At 42.9% G+C, this 18,262-nt stretch overlaps 1 protein-coding gene across 1 annotated transcript; it reads left to right on the forward strand.

Annotated features, from left to right (window-relative positions):
* Positions 1-466: 466 nt before the first annotated feature.
* Positions 467-2,228, forward strand: LOC131228668 (nuclear transcription factor Y subunit B-3-like). The gene has a single exon (XM_058224484.1). The coding sequence runs from the start codon at positions 1,058-1,060 to the stop codon at positions 1,820-1,822; it is 765 nt and encodes a 254-aa protein (XP_058080467.1). The 5' UTR covers positions 467-1,057; the 3' UTR covers positions 1,823-2,228.
* Positions 2,229-18,262: the final 16,034 nt, after the last annotated feature.

The raw sequence follows: 18,262 nt of genomic DNA on the forward strand, positions 1-18,262 counted from the left end.
ATGATATTAAATTTCAGAATGGTGACCACAAAATGAATGATTGATATTAAAAACAGTCAACCGTCCGTAATTCAACGAGCATCCATTAATCTGAGGTTACCATCATTCACTTTTGGTAGTACGTTGCACTCAAAGTGGGGCCCAGTGTTTGGAAAGCTAATATGAGTCCACGTACACCACGTGTACGGTATCTCTGTGGTAGTCACACTCTGCCAGAGTATCAAAACCAATTCTCTTTTAGAGCCGAGCCGAGCCGAGTCTGCGGCTCAGGAAACTCTCAACCCAAATACAAATTCCCCACACATCCGCGTCTCACCGACCACGTGCCCACTCGCGTCAACGGCAAAGATCTCTCGCTCTTCCAAACCCATCCAACGTCTTAAAATAAACCAAGAGGCGCGTACTTATCGGGAAACCGACGGCTGCAAATTATCCACGTGTCGAGCCCGATGAGATATTAGACCATAGATCCAACGGACCCGGCATTCGCCCTCCCTCTCTCTCTCTGGAACAGAAAAAAAAAGGGAAAGAAAAAGATCCAAAAATCCCTTTTTTCCAAACCCTAGTTTCCGTCCAAGATTCCGGCCGGAAACCCTAATCTCTCACCTTCACTCTCTCTCTCTCTCTCTGAAAACCCTAATTCCTTTTCCCCCCAAATCCCTGGAAGAAAAAAGCCCCAAATTTCTTTTTTCTCCTCGATCGCCGCCCAAAACCCTAATTCGTTTCTCTATCTCCTGAACGAAAACGCCCCCAATTCGTTTCTTCAATCGCCGGAAGAAAAACCTAATTTCTTTCCGCTATTGCAGAGAAACCCTAGAAGTTAAAGCCCAATTTCTCTTAGTTCCGAAAATACCCTCACCTTTGGGAATCCTAGTCTTTCCTTAAAACCCTATTCCATCCTCTTTCGGCCCTCCATATTTCGATCTTAGCCGTCCGATTCGATTTCTGGAGAAAACCCTAGTGCATCGCTCCTTTCTTGAGGAAAACCCGGCTCCGGATTTTCATCTTGACCGTCGGATCTTCCGGTTTCTGATATTCGATCATCACCCCTCCGTCGATGGATTCCGACAACGAGTCCGGCGGGCAGAACACCAACGCCGACTATTCGGCGCGGGAGCAGGACCGGTTCCTGCCCATCGCTAACGTGAGCCGCATCATGAAGAAGGCCCTCCCTGCCAACGCGAAGATCTCCAAGGACGCCAAGGAGACTGTCCAGGAGTGCGTGTCCGAGTTCATCAGCTTCATCACGGGCGAGGCGTCTGACAAGTGCCAGCGCGAGAAGAGGAAGACGATCAACGGCGACGATCTGCTCTGGGCCATGACCACGCTGGGGTTTGAGGAGTACGTCGAACCGCTGAAGATTTACCTGCAGAAATTCAGAGAGATGGAAGGCGAGAAAGCTTCGATGCCGAGGGAGAATGTGGTTATTATCAAGGAGACCAGTGGCGGCGGCAGTAAAGCTTCTGGAGGCGGCAGGGGCGGGGGTGGGGGTGGGGGTCGTCGTGTTGTTGAGGTTGATGACGGCGGCGGGCGCAGCACAGGGAGTGGCAATGGCGTAAATTCGGAGGACGAAGCGGGTGATTACAATGGGGGCCCACCTATGTATGGCAGTGTTATGATGATGGGCCATGGGCAGCAACAGCCAGTGGTGCCGCCGCAGCAGCCGCCGCAGCCTCCTCCGCAAGTGGGCATGTTTGGGCCGTCTGCTGCGGCTTATCTGATGGCAGTGGGAGGTGGTGTTGGCAGCGTCGGGGGTGGGAAGAGCACCAATTCAGGTGGTGGTGGGGCTACTTCAGGTCATGGGAGGCAAGGCAGGGGATGAGAATTGTGGAATTGAAAGTGGTATGTTCTTTTCCTCTTTTCCTTTTTTTTTTTTGGGTTTTCTTTTTTCTCTTTTTGGTGAATTAGGGTTTTAGGTTTGGTGATTTTTGGTGGATGGAGTGGGTGATTTGGGGAGTCGGGTGGGGTAGAAAGAGAGAGATATATACATGGAGGAAATGTGTAACATATGTGACTTCTGAAGATGGAGTAGTTCTGAATTTACTAATTGGTGGGTGAATTGGAAGATACCTGTGTATCATAGGATTGATGGGTGGTGGTGATGATGATTATGGATGATGATGAATGGTGAATGATGGTCCTTTCCTTCTTTTTTTATTTTTCTTTTTCATATGTGTTTGTGTGAGAGCTTTTGATGGCTGAAAATAGTTTTCATAACCTTTTGATGCTAGATGTTTATTTTTCTTGTAGGATGTATGTGGGCATTCTTAGGGAAATGTGATATTTACATCCACCTTAATTGATTTGCTTACACTTTTTTTTTTTTTTGAATTGGGAATTTGAAGTAGTACCAAGGTGTACTGTTATTCTTAAAAAAAAAATAATAAAAAATCCAAGGTGTACTATTGCAATTCCCAAAAAGACAGAAAATGGGTGCATCCAAAATCAAAGGAGGGGATTCCCTGAATTTGTATGTTTGCATTAGGGGTGTGGTGGTACACCCATTTTGCATTCTGGGAAATTGGAGGAGTACAATGCCGTACTGTGTAAATTCCAAAAAAAAAAAAGAGAAGGGAGGAGGAAAATAAGTGTATGTATGTCAATCAATGGTGGTGGGTTTGTTTTATGTAGTTTCATTTGTGGGTGTGATTGTACACCCACTTTGCATTTTGGAAATTGTAGCTGTACAACGCCGCACTGTGTAAATTCTCAACGGATGTGGGTCCTTGATTTTGTGTATTTCTACTGTGATGGAGGTGGAGAGATTTCCTTGTTATTCTTTTTATTTTTTTGCCTTTTGGAATTTGGATAATTTTTACCAATGTTTTTATATGGTTTTTACTTATCTTCCGTAATCCAATTTATTTTTATGAATAAGGGTTTTGATATATAGTGTATCAGTACAAGTTATGCACTTCAGAACTGAGTTGTATAAATTCTGCACTAACCCATTTTCCACCCAAGTTTTTAACTTTGTCTTTAGTTTCTAGTTTTTACGTGGAATTCTTAATGGGTTTGTAATTTAGAATAATCAGGCCGTATTGGGTAGATGTCAAAAATGATTTCATCTCATTCTAGTCAATACATGCATTAGAGATCTTGATAGCTTTAAAAAAAAACAAGAAGCTGAAGAAGATCTTGATCTCTATTGCATTATGAGCTCATGTTAACAGTAATTATGAATTGGATATCAAGATGGCTCATACAAACAGTTTAGGTGTCAACAAACAGATTATTTTCTTGTTTTGTTTTTCTAAAAATCAGCTTTGTTAACGTCAGCCATGCTAATTTAAACTTTTAACTGGTTTCATGGTGGCTTAGATGATTGATTTGGTGATGGTGATCTGTGACTGGACAGGTACAGCGCAATCACTATAGTCAGATCAGAATAATCTAGAGTTTCAAATCGGATTGCTTGCTCTAGGGTGCACCGTTTGATCATTCCAGTCCATGGTTAGCACACACATCACACATTGCTCATCAGTCCATATATGTGCAATCGATGAGCGGTGTCTTGGATGGGCTGTGGACCTGAAATTTCATCAATGCATTGGACGGATGGTTAGAAACATCCCAACAATGCATTTCATTTAACCCTTTTTTATAAATCTGTGGGGCATCCAAGATGTTGGCTGTCGATTGAGGGTCCAGATGATGTGTAGATGAGCAAGCCCTACTAGGTTTAAGTTAAGAGTTATTAAAGCAGTAATGGAATTTTTACATGATCATTCCGATGAGGAATGATTGGATTTTTACATTGACGTTGAACTTAGCTTGCCCCAGCTGCCTGGTGAGTGACTTGGTCAGATTTTGTACGTCATGTGATCATTATGGTGTGGCCCACCTTTTTCATGGCTTTTGGATAATATGTATAATGGAAAGAAATTGCTGTATGCGAGGAAGTTCACTTACAGCTTGTGTTTGATGATATTTGTCATTTGGAAAACCTCCCAATCTTTTCTATGTTTTGTATTGAAGTGCGGTTATCTGTTATTTTGCTTCGAGTCAGTCTCGTCCTGTTTATTAGGATAAGTAGGGGTGCAACTTGGTTTGGCTCAACCAAAACTCGATTGGCCTAACTCGAGCGCTGTGGTCTTTTAAGTTGAGGTTGGGTTGTGCTCGGTTTGAAAATCCTCAGCCCTTATTCGTGTTGGGTTGGGTTTGGATTGAGGTATTGGGCAACCCGGCCTAAGACCTGCATGATCAGTAGACAAGTTATAGGTTGGGTTTGGATAGTATTTAGATAGCAAAATATGGTTAATGTAAGTTTGACCGACATGATCATCTAACCGCACCATGATTTTTTATTTTTAAAAAAAATTATGCATGTTAACATTACACACTACTTGATGAAGGGCACATAGATCTTGAACACATTTTCTGTTTGTTGGGATCTCTTACACGTGTTCCACCCCCCCTTAGATGAGGCACTTAATTGAATAATCATGAAGTCGTGATTCACCACTTTATTAGAATTGAGTTCATATTGCCTCTGTGACGGCATTCAATATACAAAATCAAAGGTTCAGATTATTTTAGACTTTTTCGAGAGTTACTATTTGATAGTTTAATGTTTTTACTTCATGCGTTTGTTTACTTGGTAGTTGGGTTTGGTTGGGTTGACCCAACCGCCTGAATTGCACCCTACATGTTGGTATAGAGGAGATTGGGTCGAGGGTTAGCCGGAGCCCAACCTAAACAGACGGGACCCTAAATTGAAATTTTTGGGTCCCCCAGCTGGGCTGACCTGCCTGATTATTTCCAACCCCGAGTTGAAATTGGGGTCCTCGTCTACCAAAACGAGGACCTTCACATCCGTATCCAATCCGATCCGAACTCTAGTCAAACGGGTATGGGTCTGCTACTAGTGATTTTTATTTTTATTTTTATTTTTTTTAATATTAAATTTCACTGTGCAAAAAGTAGGTGGTCCCACCGTGAAGATGGTAAGAAAACAGGCCCTTACTAGAGAATGAATGATTTAATAGAACCATGCCCCCTAAAATACACCAGATGGGACGATGCCAACGTATTTGTGTGGCTGGCCTGAAAAAGCGGCTGTTAAGAGAACTCTCTAGCGGCCCACCACCGTTGTCGATGGAGAAATTGGCCATGTGTTGGAATGCTGGGATCTTCTCTTTGAGATTATTTGGGGCGTTGTTCCCATCAGATCAACGGTCTGGATTAACCATGGCACAGTGCTCATCATAATGTTTATTTGCCATCCAACCTGTTGATAAGGTCACGTAGATCTGGATTAAGGGGAAAAACAAATATTAGCTTGATTCAAAACATTTCCGGCCCACAAGAGGTTTTTAATGGTCGACCACCACTTTTGCCTGTGCTGTTGTCCACCTGAGATTTGGATCCACTTCAGATTTTGGCTCATGCCCTAAAATGAGCTGATAAAGCAGATGGACGGGCTGACATACAACACATAAATCAAGGTGGGCCCACGGTCAGGCGGGGGTCGCACTTAAGAAGAGAAGTCAATGCTTCAAGTAAGACAGCAAACGACCGTTAATTGAATATATAATTAGGAACGTCCGATCATGTGATTGGGGTTTGCAATTTGGACTGTCTAGATTGAAGCATGTGCATGCCACGTGTAGACGGTGTGAGTGCATATAATATATTTACCATGCTCTGGAAGAACATTATAATAATTCTTTCTGCAGTTTTCATACACAAGTTTAAGGCTTCGAAAACCTTTTCTAACCCATCTAGGTGTTTCCAATATTGGGGCTCACATGTTGATCGTACCAGATTTCATTTTTGGTTAAACATGCAAGAACTCGGACCAATCCGACGGCTGGATTCGATCTTACAAGAATGTACCATGCTAGCACATGTGGGGCGTGTATATTAGCTTTATAGCAAGCATGTCCACGTAGCAAAGCTTTGAATCGCCATTATTTTACAATCCTAGCCATCCAATCTATAGCTTGGGAAATGGACGGATATAAGAAAGAAATCTTTGGATTAGAGTCGGATTTTGCATGGTTATCCAACTTATCCTTAAAATGTGTACTGGGAAGATTAGCAATAACCCTTTTAAAATTTAAATTTATTCATTATTTACAGTAATTATTTGGGATTTTCGGATAATATTCAGTTCGAAAACTCAAAATTTGAAAATTTCCGGAAGAATTGCCGCCAACGAGATTTGTCACCGCGGATTCCATCAGGTGGGAAGCGGATTGCGTGGTGGGTTGACGTCAGCAAATTGTGGGTCTTACTATGAATTATGTGTTATATCCACACCGTCCATCCATTATATGAGATCATTTTAGGGTATTTCCAAAAAAATTACACATACCTGAAGTTCAAGTGGACCACACCATAGAAAGAAATGGGGACTGAACTTCTACCATTGAAAACTTTTCGGGGTCTACAGAGGTTTTGGATCAATCTGATATTTTTTATTTCACTTCATCCAGGTATTTTTAACCTCATGAACAGGTTGGATGTTAAATAAACATCATGGTGGGCCATAGTAAGGTTTCAACCGTGGGAATCATTGTCCCCATTGCTTTCTGTTGTTTGGTCCACTAGAGTTTTTTTTATATTTATAATCTTATTTTTGGGCTCGTAATATAAAATGATTTTGCCAAATGGATGAACGGTGGGGATATAAAACACACATCATGGTAGGCCCCACAGAATTTGGTGACGTCAACACACCGCGGAGGTCGGTGGTGTGTGGTTACCAAGTTCGGTCAGGCCGTAACGGTGGGGACTAACTAGATGTATATGTAGTATATCCACTCTGCCCATCCAATTTCCCAGATCATTTTAGGGCAATAGGTAAAATATGAAGCATAAAAAAATCTCAGGTGAACCACACCACAAGAAACAGGAACATTTCTCCACCGTTGAAAGCTTCCGAGGATCTACCGTAATGTTTATTTGCTATCCAACATGTTGATAAGGTCACACAGACCTGGATGAAAGGAAAACACAAATATCAGCTTGATCCAAAACTTCTATGCTCCCAAGGAAATTTTAATAGTCAATCACCACTGCTTCATGTGGTGTGGTCCACCTGAGATTTTTATTTAGTTGATTTTTTGGTTCACATCCTAAAATGCACTGAAAAAAATGGATGGACGGCGTGGATATACAACATATATTCAACGTGTGCCGCACGGTTATGACCGAACTCGGTGTTACCCGGCCTTGACCGAATCGTCTCCTGTCCATGAGTAGCCAGTTTTACTAGGTACCGTCTGTTTCACCGGCCATTGTGACAGCCTAGTGCTGAGTAGAATAGCTTACTAGAGACCGACGGTCCTGATCAAGTGTCCCCTGCCATGGGAAGGTTGGAAAGTAAGGTCTACCCGAGGTTCAGTATACTAGCATTAATCCAATACACCGGTAGACATCCCACCTTCAATACACAAAAACCTAGTTATCCTAATTCCTAACTAAGACATTTTTACGGTTAAAAAAATTCTCCAAAGACGTCCAACGGATCAGATCATTTTAGGACAAGATATATGAATGACGCAGGCGGCGAAGGTGTACTGTCCCAAGTTCACCCGCCAACCATACACAATTTCGAAAAGAGAAATGAGCACCGAATCCGGTTCACACGCAATCTATGGGCAATTCAGAGTCCAGATGCGGTAGATGGACCACCGTATCTGGGAAGCTGCCGACATCAACGTCTCGGCCAATCACGAACGCCACTCGTCTATCTGCGATTGATCGAGCCCCAACGGCCTATTTAAGCAAGTCTCAAGATCCAGACAATGAATAAAAAGAAAAAAAGAGGGGAAAGAGAGGCTATACGGAGAGGAATTCTCTCTCCTATGTACGGAGGGAAGGATTAGTGGGAAGGTAGTATAGTATCGTGGCACAAATACATTCCGGGCATGTTGCACCGAAAGAAAGAAGGTGAACTAGAAATTAATCATAACTTATGATCCGAGTATTGTCATGGCACGTCCAACCTAGTATCAAGAACCAAAGTAGTATAAGAATATGGGGACGAGTTCTTTTGAAATAGAGGGGATTGATATAGAGTGGGTCACGGATATTTTCATGTACGAGATGGAGATGGACCAGAGAAGGCCCGATCGAAAGCGAAAATCATCTAGATCGTCAAAACCTTAAAATAGGCTTATCTTGCAAGCTGGAATGAGTTACTCGATATAATATATATGGTTTTGGGGTGGTACAAGCTACTTTAGACAACCAACCCGGCTATGCCAGGTTGCCCATGCCGAATTTGAGAGATTCCATCAAATTGACGGTCAAATTCCATGTTTATTTATGTTTTTACTATTTTAAATAAGTTTTGGTTTGATTGTAACTCTTCATCCGTTAGGCTTTAGGAGTTGTGTCCAACATGAAAAGTGCTTACAATAATTAGGTGAATAACGTGGTCAATCCACATAGGACACTTACTATAAAAAGTAAATTTATTATTTATAGTAAGTTATGAATTTTAGGGAGTTTTATTTGTAGTTTAATTCCATAACTTCTTCCAAGGCTCGATATCCCTATTTAACGGATTGTAAATTCGTTTATTTCAATCATCAATCAATTTATAAATTTTCAAGAATACTATTTCTATTTTCTTGCTTTTTCCTCGTGGATTCGAGAAGTCTCAATGAGGAGTTCAAATAAGCTTCGTGAATTCGAAGTAGTTATCCTTGATGAAGATGGTGATCGACCTCATCACGTTCATCCCCGCGTCAATTGATATCAGAGTGAGGACTCCCCTTAGGCCGATGACAAATAATGAAGGTATGGACCAAAATCTCGTGGACGGTGATTCAGAGATTCGTTATCTTTTGAAAAAAAATGAAAGCTTTCCACCAGAAGAGTCAGTTGACCATACAAGGGCAGAAGACAACCCTTGACTGTCTTGCAGATGTGCTAATTCCGCCACGAGCCCTAGGTGATGCTCAACCGCCCGTGGTTGCTGTACGACACAACCCCGATTTTCGTAGAGCACTACCAGTGGTGAATCGTTAGGCTACACCAAATTATTCGAGTTCTATCGACAAGGACCTCGATGACGGCTGTGCTTGACGACCAGTCCATTAAGGCGATCGTCTAGATCGTGTTGAGTGAGATTATCGAGGTAAGGCCGAACTTCTTAGTTTTAATGGATTATTACGTATAGAAGATTTCCTCGACTGACTTGCCAAAGTAGAACGATATTTCGATTACATGAATGTGCCAGAGTATAAAAATGTGAAATTGGTAGCCTTCATATTAAAATATGGTGCTCCTGCATGGTGGGAGCAATTACAACTCTCACGAGCCTGACCAAATAAGGCGCTCATTTCATCATGGCCATGGATGAGACGCCTTCTTTGATCATGGTTCCTCCCTAATAATTACGAGCAAGTATTGTTCTAATAATACCAAAATTATCGACAGGGGAATCAAACTGTTATAGATTACACCGAAGAATTTCGGTGGTTGGCAACACGGAACGACCTGTCAGAAACTGAATTGCACACCACCACTTTGATCATAAGGAAGCCGTAATACATGCCAAAGGTAGAGATAAATTTATAACGACATAATATCTTTCGAACAAGGTGCATTGTAAACCAAAAAGTTTGTAATGTGATCATCGATGTCAGGAACAATAAGAATCTCATGTCGAAAACAATGGTGGAAAATCTACAACTGAAAATAGAAAAGCACCCATCTTCATACATGATTGGATGGATCAAGAAGGTCAACAAAATAAAGGTAACCGAACAATGTCGTATATCCTTTTCTATTGTAAATATTATAAGGATGAAGTAATGTGTGACGTGGTTGACATGTAAGCTTGTCATATGTTACTTGGTCAACCCTGAAAAAATAATATTGATGCTACACATATAGATTGGGATAACGTATTTATATTTATTAAAGATGATAAAAAGATTATCCTCGCCCTTATGGGAAGGGAGATCAAACCCAAGACTTCTAAAGTGGAGGGACAATTTCTAACAATTGAATAGAGTTTTGTTAAACAATCTGAGGAAATGCATTATTTGAAAAGAAAGAATATATGGAGCCTGTAAACATCCCAGGGGATTTGAAACTAGTTGTCACGCCCCAAACCCGGAGATCGGACTCACAGGAATTCCGATCGCCGAATTCGGTGCCGACAGCCTTCGTAGTACCCTATTCTCGGCTCCCAGCCCTCATACGCCAGATTCCGATCCTGGGATCGTACAAGGAAGATTTTTCAACGTAAATTTATCTCATAAGAAGTATAACCACAAGTTTACCCAAATAACAAAGGCAACACTATCATCACATATCCACTAATATAATCATTTGAGTACAGTGCTGAAAGGGAAATACATATGTAAAAATCAAAGCTGCAGAAGTCAGCTACATGCTCCAAGCTCCATGCTACTGCAACCTAATATCACCTGCACGCATCTATCGTGCATAAGCTTATAAAAAGCTTAGAGGGTGGTGTAAGTGTGTGCACAAGATAAGTGCCAAGTATTTAATGTAATGCCATAATCATACAATGTCAGAAATATTGGCAAGATCATGAATCATACGATAATAGAGTAAGTGGAAATACTGACAAGCTCATAATTCATATAATATCAGAGTAATGCGAAAACATATTGATAGGCCCATAAATACCATCGGCCTTATCCAGACTATGCGATGCAAAAATATAGTAAAAACAATATCATATAGTAATGAAGCAATGTAGATCAGATATGCAATGCGGAGACAGTATGCTAAACATCAGATGCCAATGATGCAATGCAATATGCAAATCCTGATCAGTCCACGAATACCGTCAGTCGTATCTAGACCATATAAATGTAGAAACATAGTAACCCAAAATGCCATATGCCGTGAATGTAATGTAATATGCGGTGTGACTGGAATGACCATGCTGGAGTATGAAGTCGAGATGATAGTACGTAGTATCGCAGGCTATGGGGTCCATCACAAGAGACTTCTATCCAAACCAGTCTCATACCTAGATTTGGATAGTCAGACTTAATATGGTAAACTCCTGATCTCAGGTTAGTCGGGCGCCCCAACCGAAATCCTGGCCATTGTGAAGGTACACGTAACAAATAATTGCGCACCACCAGCCCGAGTGGATAGTGAATGAATGAATAAATGAGTATGCAACTCCTGCTCAATAAGTCCACATATCAATACTGTTCATCTTTGGGATTATCACTGGGGTTTAATACACTCCAAATGGCACTGCCGCTCTCTTAACCGCACAGTCTAAGTGAGCGTAAGAAACCTCACTATCTGCTTGGCCAATAGTCTGTCAATACCTATTCGGCATATCGATAGCGGACCCATTCATGAGCTGGTCAAACTTAATCTAGTAATGCCCCCTACGCTCGGGCGGGTAAGGTCACACCCCCCAACCGACCAAGATGCAGTGGGAGACGCGACCTCCTGATATTCGGCACTCGGGCGCTCATGTATCCACTCAGTCTCGATGTTGAGGCGTCCTCTCGTACCAAGAGGGTTTAGGGATTTTCACTTAAGGTCATTTATGGCAGCCTGATGCTAGAACAAATTTTTGGTGTCCCGTCTGGCCAACCACGATATACCTATGGAGGCTACGACCCTGATGTCGTTAAGGCTACAGTAATCATAATGCAAGATGCATGAGTCATATGAACCAGCCATGCATCAATCCTACGTTTACCGTGCGCTCATGTAAGATAACCTCCGCCTATCAGGGAGTCTCATAACAACATGCCCAATGACATATGCAATAATCAACCACATCTCATAACAAGCATGCAGATGATGCGTATGGGCATGTATCATGATGCTATGCTGTCACATACTCATAATCAATATTAATAACTGGCATCGACAATCGACCTCAACAATGTGGACATTTAACCAACATTGCCCTCAAGGAATGACCCATATAGAGCCTAACATATAGTGGACCCATGGCCTCACACAAAGGCCGAATATACAACACCATGGGCCTCACTCAAGAGTTTAATATACATCACAATGGGCTTTTCACATGGGCCTAACATACATTGCAATGGGCCTCAACTATGAGTCGCATATGCACCATATAGGTCTCGACAATCGGCCTCGACAATTGAAATCGACACTCGGACTCGACAATCGGAATCGGCAAATCGGTCACGATAATAGGAATCGATCGATAATCGGAATCGACAAATCGGTCATGTCAATCGGTCATAATAAACGGCTTCGATCGCTAATCGACAATCGGTCAAGTTAATCGGAATCGGCAAATCAGTCACGATAAACGACCTTGATCGCTAATCGGTAATCGGTCAAGTCAATCGGAATCGGCAAATCGATCACGATAAACGGCCTTGATCGCTAATTAGCAGTCAGTCAAGTCCATCAAAATCGGCAAATCAGTCACAATAAATGGCCTTGATCGCTAATCGGCAATTGGTCAAGTCAATCGGAATCGGCAAATTGGTCACGATAAATGACCTTTATCGCTAATCGGCAATCGGTCAAGTCAATCAGAATCGGCAAATTGGTTACGATAAACAGCCTCGATCGCTAATCAGCAATCGGTCAAGTCAATCGAAATCGACAAATCAATCACGATAAACGGCCTTGATCGCTAATCGACAATCGGTCAAGTCAATTGGAATCGGCAAATCGGTCACGACAATCGGATCGATCGATACTCAGAATTGGCAAATCGGTCACGACAATCGGATCGATCGATAATCAAATCGGCAAATCGATCAAGACAATCGGAATCAATCGATAATCAGAGTCGGCAAATCGGTCATGACAATCGGGTCGATTGATAATCAGAATCGATAAATCGGTCACGACAGTCGGGATCGATCGATAATCAGAGTCGGCAATCGGTCATGATAATCGGGTCGATTGATAATCAGAATCGGTAAATCGGTCACGACAATCGGGATCAATCGATAATTAGAGTCGGCAAATCGGTCACAACAATCGGATCGATCAATAATCGACCTTGATACTCGGAATCGGCCTATACAATCGGCCTCGACAAATCATAATCGACATATACAATCAACTTCGACAAATTAGAATCAGCCATCAGTCATGATAATCAGCCTCAATCGCTAATCGGTAATCGACATCGATGAGAATGACCTAACAAGGCTTAAGGGAAGGTCACAATGTGGACATTAAACCATCATTGCCCATTAATGTGGACATTTAACCAACGTTGCTCCCAAGGAGTGGTCCACATAGAACCAGACACATGGTGGGCCCACAGCCTCGCACAAGGGCCTTACTCAAATGGGTCACAATGCATCACATTGGGCCTCTGCAAATACAACAAGTTGGGCCTCTTATATATTACATTGAGCCTTATCAAATAAGCCCCAAGTACATCACATCGTCCGCACCAAATGGGCCCCAATATGTCAAATGGGCCGAAAATACATCACAATGAGCCGCAGGACATGGGCCTTGAATATATCACACTGGACCACGACCATGGACCTCTCATGCATCACATCGGGCCATGCCATCTGGGCCGAAAATACATCATAATGGGCAACCCTTGGGCTTGAAATACGCAACAGGTGGGCCCCATCACATGGGCCATAAATACATTACATCAGGCCTTGCCCATGGGCCTCGAATACATCACAATGGGTCACAACCCATGGGCTCCAAATATACAATAGGCAAGCCCTACACATGGGCCCCAATACATCACAGGTTGGCCCTGCACATGGGCCCCAAATATAGATCAAGACGGGCCTCATGGATGGGCTGCACCAATGGGCCTCAAGTGGGCTTGAACCACATCATAAATCATTTCATGTGTATCACAGTACACTATCATTCTATGGAGCACATTGTGCTCTAATGATGATCAGCACTGCCCAAACATTGTCCATGTAAATCAGCACCATCCAAACATTGTCTATGTAAATCTACACCATCCAAACATGTCCAGCACCGTCTAAACATTGTCCAGCACCGTCCAGCACAATCTGGACCGTGTGGATGACATAAATACATCATGGTGGTGTCCACGTATGTGGCCCACCAAAGATTTGAATCTGCTTCATTTTTAGCCTCAAGCCTAAGACAACCTTGCCAATTGGATGGACGGTTTGGATATAACACATACCTCTGATCAGACCCACATAACTTGCTGATGTCGGTACAGCAGGTAGGTGGGGTCCCCACTGTCCAGATGGACGGTTGGGGTAAAATACATATATTATGTGGTGTCCACGGTCCAGATGGGACCCACAGAACTTGCAGATGTATGCAGCAGCTGCTATCGCTGGTGAGGACCACAAATGGATGGTCTGGATCGAACACAGACATCAGGTGGGTCCACATGTGTGGCCCACCTGCTTTAAATAAAACTGATATTTATTTATTTATTAATTATTTTATTTTATTATTATTTTACAAACGGTCCAGCAGCAGCTGCGGTTGGACGTTCAAATCGAATGGATGGTGATGGGTATATAATAAATTCATCAAGGTGGGTCTCACCATCTGAAAATGTTGGATGGTATGGATAAATCACATACGTCAGGTGGATCCCATAGATGGGCAGTGGATAATACATGTATATCAGGTGGGTCACCACCGTCCAGAAACGCTGGACGGTGTGGATGATTCCATGCATCAAGGTGGGTCCCACGTGGGAGTGGCCCACCAAAATATAACTTTAATATTTTAAATTATATTATATAATATATTATATATAAATATATAATTTAATATAATATAATATATTATAATATTAATGTCCTGAAAGCTCCCAGCGTCCAGAGAGTCTGGACGCTGGGTCATCATGTCCAGTAGGGTGGGTCCACGTGGTGTGGCCCAAGCAGATATAATATTTAATATAATATAGTATATTATATAATAATATACATTATATACTCAATATATAATATAATATAATATATAATATTATATATTATATATAGATATGCATTATATGTATATGTAATCCAGATCCACCATCCAGACTCTGGACGTCTGGACGGTGTGGATTCCAACCATCCATCAAAAGCGTCCCACTGTCCAATGGTGGGGACGGGGTGGATCACCACATAATCAGGGCGGGTCCACACGTGTGGCCCACATCGGCTTCGGATCAAACTGACACTTGTGTTTTCCTTCAATCAGGCCCATCCAAATGGACTGCTATGTGGGCCTACTCGGTGGACGACATGGATGAAATACTTACTTCATGGTGGGCCACACACACACCAACGTTCATAAGAGAGAGAGAGAGAGGAAGAGAAACGGATGGAGGAGGGGCCCCGTCACTATGGGCCCCTCAATACAATGCATACATCATGATGGGTCCCACTATATGTGGGCCCTCAAATCATCAAAATCTCACAAATCAAATAATAAAATACACCCACAAACAATGAAAATTCACCCACCTATCCTTCTTCTAGGCTCCATGGACTCCTTAGCTCATTGTCTTTAACTTTAATGGAGGAAGATGAGGATTGGATGGCTAAGATGGAAGATTGGGTAGTAGGGAGTGGGCCACACAAAGCTCCTCTCATGGAGCTCTCTTGCTTGGACGTTGGGATGCTCTTAGGAGGAAATGAGAAATGAGAGAGAGAGAGAGAGAGAGAGAGAGAGAGAGAGAGAGAGAGATGTAGTAAATGGAGGGTATGGTGCTTGTTGACTTATTGGCGAGAAAGGAATGGGATAAGCATGGGTGTTGTGGACTTTATGTGAGAGAGGGATGGGTAGGGTATGGGATGTTGTACTTGACATGTGAGGTGATTAATGAGATTGATTGATGGGACATTCTTTAGGGATTTGCAACGCGCGGCATTTTTTTCTCGAACTGAATGCGGGCCCACATCTCATGGCCTGGGTATCGCCCAGCACGTGAGATGTGGCGTCGGAACCGCGGCGACGGCGTGGTCGCAATGATACAAGTTTCGAGTTAAGCCGACTCTGATATGCAGGACTCGACTTAGAATCACGTGCAAATATCAGATACAGGTCGAGGGTCGCTGAAATTTGACTGGGAGGACCGTGGAAGCCTACCGAACGGTATGGTCTAGGATACGGGCGTTACACCAGTGTTACAGGAGTTCAAGATGATTGTGCTTAATGAACTCCCTAATAAATTACCTCTCATACGAGATATAAAAAATCACATTGATCTTGTCACAGGGATAAGTCTACTTAATTACTCACATTATCAGAAAGAATGTGAGATCTTGAAGGTAGAAGTGAAGGAACTGATCGATACTGGTCAAGTCAAGGAAAGCATGAGTACATGTATTATGTCAGCTCAAGAGCCCAATGCCAAGTGTCAAGCCCGTATCCTAGCCTGTATTGTTCCATAGGTTTTTGCGGTCCTCCCGGTTGAATTCCGACGACCTGTGACCCGTAGACAGTAATTGTGCGCGATCCTGAGTTGTATCCCGTATTCTAGAGTCGACTCAACTCGAAACCCAGGCTAGGAGATGTGGGCCCACGTTCAGTTCGAGAAAAACACCATGCGTTGCGAATTTCAAGAGAATCTCTACAACACATCACATCACATCAATCTATCAATCAATCAAGTCAAGTACAACCCATACCCTACACATCCCTCTCTCACCCAAAAGTCAACAACACCCATACCTAGCCATTCATTCCTCACCAACAAGTCAATGAGACCCATGCCTCCCATGCCATTTACACCACTCCTCTCTCCCTCACTTCTCACTCCATGTTTCTTTTCCAAACAACAAAGGGAATGTGGATGTCCAAGCTCTCCATGAGAAGAGCTAGTGTGGTCCACCTCCCTACTAACCAATCCCACCATCCAAAGATCATCTCTACCGTTGAAATGCATTCCCCGGAGCTCTAGGATGCATTGATGGAAGAAGAAGTCCAAGGAAATTAAAGGTGGGTGTTCATAGCATTAAATTTCTTTGATTTTGTTAATTTGAGGGCCCACATGGTAGGACCCATTTTGATGTATGATTGTATCAGCGGGACCCATAGTGGTGGGGTCCCTCCGCTACTCCGATCTCTCTCTCTCTCTCTCTCTCCCCCTATCTATCTCTCCCTTTCTTTATCCTTTGGTGATGGAATGTGGCCCACCTATGAAGTATGTATCGTATCCATGCCATCCATGCATGGACCACACACGTGGGACCCACCATGTAGAACCTGATTGGCTGTAGTATTTACAACACTTATATAGCTGCTGTATTCACGTTACCAAGTCCTGTAGGTGTGATGGAGGTATGTGTTATTCAACACCGTCCATCCATTTTGCTTGAAGCGGGACCCACTATTGAGGGTCAAATATTTCATATTAGACCCCAATTATTACCTGAATTATGAACATGAAACTGTTTTAACGGGCTATTTTAATCTTGTTTGTGATGCAAGGAGAATTGACGAGCATGGATTGAAAAGGATGCTAAAGGCATGGATTTAACACTCAAGCATCACCAAGGCATTGGACGGGACTCCATGGGACCAAGATCGATGGATTTACAAACCAGAGATCCGAGAAAATTAAGAAAATGAAGCTCAAGTGGCCTGAAAATCATCCAGAATGCAAGATCATAGGGTTCCCACCATCTGTTCGGCTCAAAACTTCAGATATGGCCTGAGGGACATAAATTAACCGTACACGTCAAATTTTAGCTCTGGATCCCTATGGAAGTGGCCCAATAGACAGATCAGCTAATAAACCATTGCTTTTGGGCCCACTTGATCTCTGGATATGCTGCAAACTTGGGCTCGACCCATTAACTTAGCCGGAAGAACGAATGGATGGATTGGATTTTTCAAAACCATCATGATGGACCCCACTTGATATTTTGTGTGTACCATGCATATGTGCACCAGATGTGCATGGCAAGTCCAAGATGGTCAAACTGCCTTGGATTCACACCTTCTCCAAAAACGGCAATTGTTGTTCTTGCTGTAGTGTAACGAACGGACCACGTCCGTTTTGTGGAAGCCAGTGGGCCACCATCATGGCCCACGGGGGTGATCCGAGCCATCCATCTTGTAGAGGAGATTGTAAAGGTCAAATTCATGATAATCTCGGACATCCATACACGCGCACGTTCCAATCATAGCAAGCACAAAAGGACCGACTGCTGTCGTTGCATTGGGATTACTTATCTGGGCTGCATCAACAGACAACCAAAATAGTCCATATCCAGTAGAAATCTCAAGACGAAGACAATGGACGGAGTGGATTTCCTGGATAGCTCAGTTCATGGGCCCCACAGACGCCGAAAGGATCCGTTTTCGGATTCCTTACGCATTACGCACG

Source organism: Magnolia sinica, chromosome 16 (genome assembly GCF_029962835.1).
Source record: "Magnolia sinica isolate HGM2019 chromosome 16, MsV1, whole genome shotgun sequence".
Lineage (NCBI taxonomy): Eukaryota > Viridiplantae > Streptophyta > Magnoliopsida > Magnoliales > Magnoliaceae > Magnolia > Magnolia sinica.

Excerpts from the sequence above, each read along its gene's own strand:
- LOC131228668 (XM_058224484.1), top strand. The coding sequence starts at position 1,058 with ATGGATTCCGACAACGAGTCCGGCGGGCAGAACACCAACGCCGACTAT.